Source organism: Panthera leo, chromosome B4 (assembly GCF_018350215.1).
Source record: "Panthera leo isolate Ple1 chromosome B4, P.leo_Ple1_pat1.1, whole genome shotgun sequence".
In the NCBI taxonomy this organism is placed as follows: Eukaryota; Metazoa; Chordata; class Mammalia; order Carnivora; family Felidae; genus Panthera; species Panthera leo.
This window is the reverse complement of record NC_056685.1, coordinates 82825148-82834466: the sequence shown is the minus strand read 5'-3', so window position 1 is coordinate 82834466 and position 9319 is coordinate 82825148. Positions and strand designations below refer to the sequence as shown.

General features: G+C 41.7%; 1 protein-coding gene across 3 annotated transcripts in view; it reads right to left on the bottom strand.

Annotated features, from left to right (window-relative positions):
* Window positions 1–222: 222 nt before the first annotated feature.
* The window catches only part of HSD17B6 (hydroxysteroid 17-beta dehydrogenase 6), a 47829-nt gene continuing 38732 nt past the window's right edge, over window positions 223–9319 (bottom strand). For all 3 annotated transcript variants that reach the window (XM_042946911.1, XM_042946914.1, XM_042946913.1), the window contains 3 exons: window positions 8422–8680; window positions 3640–3803; window positions 223–657 (listed from right to left, as the gene is read on the bottom strand). In XM_042946911.1, the coding sequence (XP_042802845.1) occupies window positions 440–657; window positions 3640–3803; window positions 8422–8680 (641 nt within the window). In that variant the 3' untranslated portion in view covers window positions 223–439. The remainder of the gene's footprint in view (window positions 658–3639; window positions 3804–8421; window positions 8681–9319) is intronic.

Here is a 9319-nt window from a genome sequence, read left to right as displayed (position 1 = left end):
TTCGGATCTTCTGTCTCCCTCTCTCTGTCCCTCCCCTCCCTTGCTCTTTTCAAAATAAATAAATAAACTTAAAAAAAAAAAAGTATCATAGTACAAATCAATTTCAAGTAAGGATAAACAGGACCATGTATTTCTCAATAGTCCTTGAGCAATAGTGTACCATGGCATAGAACAAGTATTCATTTACATAAAGAAATAACATCAAGACAAGTTGAATTGTTTTCAGTCTACTCTGTTTAATAAGGTAAAGAAGAATGATGCATTTTGGAAATATCCTCATCAAAAAATGCTTAAAGTAATAAAAATTCATCACCTAAAGGAATAAGCTTTGGATATCTAGAATATAAACATGTTAGTTCCTAATAAGGATTACTGAGACACTAATGATCAATTTCAGACTTTGTCTTCTTCATTTCAAGAGCCATCAAACCAGTTTTCTTTAGACTGCCTGGGCTGGTTTGGGCCAAGATCTAGTCAATATGTAGTCTGCCAGTGACGTAGGTAAATAAGACAGAGGAATGAAGAAAAACTGAGAATCCCAGCCAGCTGAATATCGAGTACGGGGATGCACAGATATCAGAGCGTGTTCCATGCAGTCAGTGACCAGGTTCAGGTTTGTGCTACATCTCAACAGCCCTTGTTTGACGCCATTGTGATCTGTATCCAAAAAGAGAAATGGTGGTCAACAATCTTATTCTTTGGATTTTAATGTTAAGCTCCAGTTATATACAGTCACAGAAGTCTAACTACATTTAATTTCTACAAGGATTAGGCTAATCAGACCTACGCTTCCCAGTGGCAGCCAATAGCCAAATGCAGCTGCTGAGCACTTAAAATATAGCTAGTATGACTAAAAACTGAATTTTTAAATTTTCATTTTCATTTTAAACCTCAATTCCATCATTGGAAAACATTTTAGCATTTTTGGAACAACATAGGTATGTGAATCTACTTTTGCAACTGGAAACATTTTAACAGCTTATTGAGTTATAATTCATAAACCATAAAATTCAGCCATTTAAAGTGTACAAGTTGGGGTGTGTGGGTGGCTCAGTTGGGTAAGCGTCAGACTCTTGATTTTGGCTCACAGTTCGTGAGTTCGATCCCCGTGTTGGATTCTGCGCTGTCAGCTTGAGATTCTCTGTCTCCCTCTCTCTCTGCCCCTCCCCTGCTCTCTCTCGCTCTTAAAATAAGTAAGTAAACATTAAATAAATAAATAAAGTGTACAAGTCAATGACTTTTAGTATATTCAGAATTGTGCAATCACCCACCCAATCTAAGTTTAGAACATTCTCATCATCCCTAAAAGAAAACTTGTACCTATTAGCAGTCATTACCATTTTCTGCCAACCCAACCAGTCCTAGGCAACCACCAATCTACCTGTTGTCTCTGGGGATTGCTTTTTCTGGACATTTCATATAAATAGAATTATACTTTGTGATCTTTTGGGACTGGCTTCTTTTCACTAAGCAAAATGTTTTCAAACTTCATCCATGCTGTAGCATGTATGAGTATTTCACTCCTTTTTATTGCCAAATAATATTCAATATTCATTATATATATATATATATACATATATATATATATATATATATGACTATATTCATTATATGACTTTATATTCATTATATGACCTTTTGTTTACCCATTCATTAGTTGGTAGACATTTAAGTTGTTTCCACTTTGGGAATATTATGAATAACGCTGCTGGCAACTATAAATTTTATTAATCTACAGATGAAGTGTTTCCTAGGAAAATTTAGCATCCAAATTGAGATATGCTATAAGTATAAAATACATATTGGGGCACCTGGGTGGCTCAGTTGGTTAAGTATCCAACTCTTGGTTTTCGCTCAGGTCATGATCTCATGGTTTATGAGTTCAAGCCCCAAGTCAGGCTCTGGGCAGGCAGTGCCAAGCCTGTTTTGGATTCTGTCTCCCTCTCTCTCTGCCCTGCCCCGTGTCTGTCTGTCTCTCTCTCTCTCTCTCTCTCTGTCTCTCTCTCTAAGTAAATAAACTTAAAAAAAAATACATACCAAGTTTCAAAGACTAATAAGAAAAAGAATATAAAATACCTTATTAACAACTTTTCATTGATGATAAATAAATGAATGCCAAAATCATAGTATCTTGGATAGGCAGGATTAAATAAACTGTGCTACTAAAATTAATTTCACCAGTTTCCTTTTTTTTTTTTTTAATGTGGGAACCAGAAAATTTAAGATTACACTTAAGATTACACAGAAGATTACACTTAAGATTACACAGAATATGAACCAGGCTCCAGGCTCTGAGCTGTCAGCACAAAGCCCAACGTGGGGCTCGAACTCAAGAACCACGAGACTGTGACCTAAGCCAAAGTCGGACGCTCAACCGACTAAACTACCCAGGCACCTCTCAACTCCTTTTAAATCATGAAATACATATATCCTTTTATATCCATATATACTTTACATAATGTCACTACAATAAATTCTGTTTTCCTCTTCATTTCTATTGTCAAACTATTATATATCTACAAGAGAAAAAAATTCCCTAATACACAGTTGAAAACCTTAGGTGGGGAAAAGTTTACAACAGTAGCTGGCCCTCTGGCATGTTAGAAACTGTGGTGCCCTGGCCTGCTATGAATTGAGAGGCTCAAGCACTGTTTTGTGCAGCTTTTTCTTGACCCAATTCTCTCCTGTGTTAATGGTCACCCTCTTAGGCCAGAAGACAATGCTGTGTTAATGGTCACCCTCTTAGGCCAGAAGACAATGCTGTGTTAATGGTCACCCTCTTAGGCCAGAAGACAGTGCTGTAGGTTGGGAGTCTTCGGTCTGCCTTCTTTTCTCTGGACTACAATATCACTCAAAGCCAGTGACAGGGCTGCTGCTACCCACCCATCGCAGGATCCTTTCATGAAATGGAAAGGAGAGCTGCTGCCTTGGGCCTTGGCAAGCTGCTGACTTCTTTGAAGAAAAAGCATCACTTTCCCCAGAAGGTGAAACCCCATATTGATGTGCATGACTTACTTCTACTAAGAAGACTGCCTTGCCTTTACCCCCAAACTGCCTCCTCTTCCAGGTCCTAAGGATGACATTCTTACAAGAAATTGAACCATCTCACTCCCATGAAGCTCCTAAGGCCTGCACATGACTTCTAGTCTCTGGACACCGTCAATAGGGCCCTGCAAAGCTGGCTCTCACCCACTGCCCTCTACTCACACACACACACCCTCCTCCCACAGTAAGAATGGAGTTGTAGCTGGGCCCTTTGTTACCAAAAAGACTGTATTTCAGTTGTGCAGACCTCCCACGCCAGCCTTGCCAAACTACAGAGGGGCACCCCTTTCTCGAGACCCAGAAGTTCCATGTCTCTAACCATGTAATACCTCCCTAGTGGTCAGGTGGCCAGGCCTGTAGGTGACAAGGCAGCACAGGCCTTGCCCCTAAGCTGTCAATATAACCTCTTCCTCATCACCAAGCCAACCATGAGAGCCCTGGGACCTTCTCAAATCCCTCTGGTCCCAGGAAGGCTTTGTTTCCTTAAACAGTTCTTAGTTCTCAGTTCTCAGAGCCTGCCAATCATTCCCCACCAACCCTCTTTCCCCTTTCTCATGCAAGGTTATCAATTATCCTATGAAAAGAAAAGCTCACGGGCATCAAAAAACTTCTGTCCATAGGCCTCCTTAATATGCGCAGGGACTTCTTCCCAGGCTTGCTTTATTCTCCCTAAGGACCACGGCAGATCTGTCATTCCAGTTCTGAAGTAGCCAGGTTCAACGATGCTGATTTTCACCCTAAAATGTTGAAGCTCACGCCTGAAAATAAAAACCCTAGAGTTAACTCTTGATTGAGAGACAGCACATTTCAATGTTCTTAGGGAGGAAACAAAACAAAACAAAACAAAACAAAACAAAACGGGTTATAAAAACATCTCTACTGAATATTTTAAAGGATAAAGAAATGGAGAGGAAAAAAACCAAAATTTTAAATATCCCTAGGTCCAAAAATTGGGACATGATTATATAAACTGCCATAACCATTCAATTCTACAGCCCCTCTTTTCACAGAGTTATTAAGTACCTACCACATGTTAGACAGTCAAGCCATGCAGAATACAAGGAATAATAAAGAAAATTAGCATTTTTAGAGCAGCTACTGTGCTAAGTATTTTACATGCACAGTCTCAGAAAATTAAGGCTCAGTTGCTTGCCTCAAAAAAGCTCACAGTAAGGGAGTCCAACAAGTAAGCAAATAATTATAACACAACTCAAAAGAATTATAAAGCAGAGGTATTCCAGGGGCTACATGAGCAGAGAGCAGGAGGTACACAGATTTTCTGACGGAGTCAGGGAAGGCTTCAATGAGGAAGAATGTTTCAGGTGAGCCTTGAAGGATAAAGAGATTTCCAAGTAAAGAAAGGGGAAGAGCAGAGTAGCAGGTAATAGGAATTGTACTCACAAAAGCATGGGCCTCTGAAAAATGACCATATGTTCTAAGACTCCAAGAGAACATTAACAGAATATGATATGGGCATTAAAATTGCAACTCATTGGTCATTCCAGAATATTCATGTTAGTTCAACAAACAGTTCCAAAATATTGATCAGGGGCTGAGTATGTAGCAGGCACTGTGCTAAGCACTGCCTTCACCAGAAGTAGGATGGCATTGTGCACCACAGGAGAGGTATACTCTAGGTGTTCAGCAGACAGTGATAAGGGGTGTTCCCTAATCTAGAGGTTCAAGTAGCCTCGCTGGAGCAGATGAAGCCCAAGCTATGTCAAGGAGAAATCTTTGAAATAATGGTCCATAAGAATATAGAACACAAAGCATCATGACCCTCTAAAGCAGAGAGTGGTTCTCAAATTGTGCACCCCAGATAAATGGCAACATCAGCGTCTTGGGAGCCTGTTAGAAATGCAAATTACTGGGCTCCAGTCCAGATTTATTAGGTCAGAAAATCTGGGGGTGAATGTGTTTGAATAAGCCTTCCGGGTGGCTCTGAGGCATCCTAAAGGTTAAAAACCACTATTCTAATGGAAGAGCCTACCTTATCAAAGCAAAATCTAAAACCTTCCATGTGAGAAAGATTCTCCAGGTACCTGTGTGTGCTGGGAAAGAGGGAGGGCTATGCAAGCCACCCTAAAATTTCACTTCCCCTTGTAGCTTCCTCACTGTGATTCCCATCACACCACAACATCTACATTCCCTTTAAAACTCCAACTCATATGTGGGACAAAACTTCCTTTCCCTGTTCAGCCTTAGCACAATTAAGGCATGCTGGAATTTTCTAAAGGAATTCATGATTTGAATATTGGATGGACAGGTCTTTGTTCTTGGTCTGGGAATGAGTCAAGGGGTTTGAGAAACCAGTTGTGAGTGGCGGTATATCAGCAGGCAGCAGCCCCAGGGAGATAAACAAAATGTCAGTTAAACTGGAAGCCAGGCAAAGTGCTCATCACATGGTAACAACTCATGTAACTTCCTCAGTTATTTCCCTATTCCCTTCCTAGGCAGATAATACAATATGTATATTATAAGAGATATCTACCAGTCATGGCATGTGGTAGGCTAAATAACAGCCCCCAAAAGTATCAGGTCCTAATCCCTGGAATCTATAAATGTTACCCTGTGTGGCAAAGACTTTGTGATTGAAATTAAGTTAAGGATCTTGAGATAGGGAGACTATGCTGGATAATCTGGGTTTGCACTAAGTGCAATCACAATTATCCTTATAAGACAGAGGCAGATTTGAAGGCCAACAGAGAAAGAGAAGGTAACATGACCATGGAGGCAGAGACTGGAGTGATGCAGTCACAAGCCAAGGAATGCAGAGAGCCAGCAGAAGTGCAAGAAGCAAGGAACAGATTCTCCCCTAGAGCCTTCAGAAGGAGGCTGGCCCTGTCAACAACTTGATTTTGGTCCAGTAATACTGAGTTCAGATTTTGGCCTCCAGAACTGTGAGGGAATAAATATGTGTTGTTTTCAGACACTGTAAATTACAGCAGTCATGGGGTACCTGGCTGCTTCAGTCAATAGAGTGTGAGACTCTTGATCTTGGTGTTGTGAGTTTGAGCCCTATGTGGGGTGTGGAGAATACTTAAAAAAAATAGAATTCTGGGGTGACCGGGTGGCTCAGCCGGTTAAGTGTCTGACTTCGGCTTGAGTCATGATCTTGTGGTCCGTGAGTTCGAGCCCCACATCAGACTCTGTGCTGATGACTCAGAGCCTGGAGCCTGCTTCGGATTCCATGTCTCCCTCTCTCTCTGCCCCTCCCATGCTTGTGCTGTCTCTCTCTGTCTCAAGAGTAAATAAACATTAAAAAAAAAACAGAATTCTAAACAAAATTCACAGCAGCCATAGAAATCTAATACATGGTGCCTAAAATATTCACAGCTGGGGTGCCTGGGTGGCTCAGTCGGTTGAGCATCCGACTTTGGCCTAGGTCATGATCTTACTGGTTCCAAGTTCAAAGCCTGGAGACTGCTTCAGATTCTGTGTCTCCCTCTCTCTCTCTCTCTCTGTTCCTCCCCCACTCACACTCTCTTTCTTTTAAAAATAAATAAACATTAAAAAAAAAAAATAGGGGCGCCTGGGTGGCTTAGTTAGTTAAGTGTCTGACTTCGGCTCAGGTCATGATCTCGCAGTTAGTGAGTTCGAGTCCTGAGTTGGGCTCTGTGCTGATGGCTCAGAGCCTAGAGCCTGCTTCGGAATCTGTGTCTCCCTCTCTCTCACACGTGCTCATTTCCACGTGTGAAACTGTTCTAAAGTTAGCCCCGACAAAGGGGAATCTGAGCAGCAATATTTTTTTTAATTAATTTATTTTGAAAGATAGAGAGCAGGGGAGGGGCAGAGAGAGAGGGAGAGAGAGAATCTGCACTCTGCACTGTCGGTGCAGAGACCTATGTGGGGCTCAATCCCATGAGCTGTGAGATCATGACCCGAGCCAAGATCAAGAGCAGGATGCTTAACCGACCAAGCGACCCAGGCGCCCTGTGCAGCAATATTTTGTGCCACATGATTACACCATCATGTCCACAGCTGACTGGACCAGGGAGGGTACTTGATGAGAGGAAAGGCCACTTAGGACTGGAGAGTGGCTCTGCCTATTACTACCTATGTTATGACCATGGGAAATTATTAACCTCTGTGCCTCAGCTTCCTCATACGTACAATAAGGATAAAAATAATACCTTCCTTGGGGCGCCTGGGTGGCTCAGTAGGTTGAGCGTCCGACTTCGGCTCAGGTCATGATCTCACAGTTTGTGAGTTCGAGCCCCGTGTCGGGCTCTGTGCTGACAGCTCAGAGCCTGGAGCCTGCTTCAGATTCTGTGTCTCCCTCTCTCTCTGCCCCTTCCCTGCTCATACCCTGTCTCTCTCTGTCTCTCAAAAATGAATAAATGTTAAAAAAAAAATTTAATAATAATAATAATAATAATACCTTCCTCATTGGATTTCAAAGAAGATAAATGACTTATTAGATATAAAGTACTTACAACAGTGCCTGACACATAATAAGTGCACGAAAATGTCATGTAATAGGTCACCTGGCACACACAGAAAATGAACACAGCTAATAGTCCTCTCTCTTAGGAACTAAGATGTACAGGGAATATAAAAAGGAACCAGCTGATAGAGAGGGACTAAGGCTGAAACAATGCCTGAAAAAGAGACAGGAGGTAGAGACAGGGCCATTAGGGGTTGTGGCAAACTGAAGTTCTAAGAGAAGAAGTTCTTAGATAAAGGAAAGATATACAGAGTAAAACAGATGAGCACCCAGAGAAAAAGAGAGTCACCGTGGACAAACAATGACAGTCTCACTTTGGGGGGGAAAGAAGATAGTTATCTTCTCTTCAGAAATGAAATTTTATTGAGGTGCCTGGGTGGCTCAGTCGGTTAAGCGTCCAACTTCAGCTCAGGTCATGATCTCACGGTTTGTGGGTTCAGGCCCCACATCGGGCTCTGTGCTGACAGCTTGGAGCCTGGAGCCTGCTTCAGATTCTGTGTCTCCCTCTCTCTCTGCCCCTCCCTGGATCACACTCTGTCTCTCTCTCTCTCAAAAATAAATAAACACCAAAAAAAAATTTTTTTAAGAAATGAAATTTTATTAAAGAAAAATCTCGAGAATTAAACTATGATGTGGTGGCAGGACACAAAGACCTAGGGTCAAAACACAGTTCTGCCAAGTGCTGGTTGCAGCAGGTGAACTTTAGGAAAGAGACTTGAATCTGAGCCTCAGTTTCCTATATAAGCCAGATTAGTAATAGTATCTACAAATCAAGATTTGGGGAGTAATGAAATAAGATAACGTAGGTAAAAGCAATTATCACAATGCCTAAGACATATTTAAGGTGCTCAACAGTTGCTTTTGTTTTAACTTAAGAACATTACCTCAGGAAAAAAAGAAAAAAGAAAGAAAGAAAAAGAGAACATTACCTCAGAACATCCGAAAAGGCTTCTACACCATACTTGGAGCTACAGTAAACTCCTCCAAAGAAAGCAACTCTTCCCAGAATGCTGGAGACGTTAACAATCCTCCCCTGTGCTTTCCTCACCAAGGGAAGCATGCTCAAGGTCACCTCCATCAAACCAATGAGGTTCACTTTGAGGACATCCACGTAGGTCTCTATCTTCAGCCACTCAGTGCAGCAAAGTGGGTGAAAAATGCCTGCGTTGTTGACCAGGCCCCAGAGTCCTAAAACGAAGTCAAAGCAGGAATTCAGTTTCAGACAAAATTGGCAGAACTATTTACCTTGATCAATCTTCCTGCTGACAACAACAAAAAATGTTAAATAAAATATATTTTTTAATGTTCTGAAATACATCAGTTAACAAGAAAGTAAAATGGGTCAGGCCAAAAGCTAAGAAAAGGCAGGAATCCAGAAAGAGTAAATAGAATATCGATGCCCACTTTTGATTCGAGGGTATTTGCCAACCAGGGTAAATGTGAATTTCAGTATGGTCTCAAAAAACATACACAATAAGATATGAGGTCCAGGACCCACCTAAGGTAGGAATCCTAATAAAAAACACTTTCTTCGTTAAACTGGGACTTTTAATGGTTATGCTATCAGTATCAGAGTGAGACAGAAAGTCCTTCCAGGGACTGAAAGTAAAACTGTCTTGGGGCACCCGGGTGGCTTAGTTGGTTGAGCACCCGACTCTTGGTTTTAGCTCAGGTCCTGATCTCATGGTTTGGAAGTTCAAACCCCACATCAAGCTCTGTGCTGAAAGTGCAGAGCCTGCCTGGGATTCTCTCTCTCTCTCTCTCTCTCTCTCTCTCTCTCTCTCTCCCCCCCTCTCCCCCGCTCGCTCTCTCTCTATCAAAATAAAC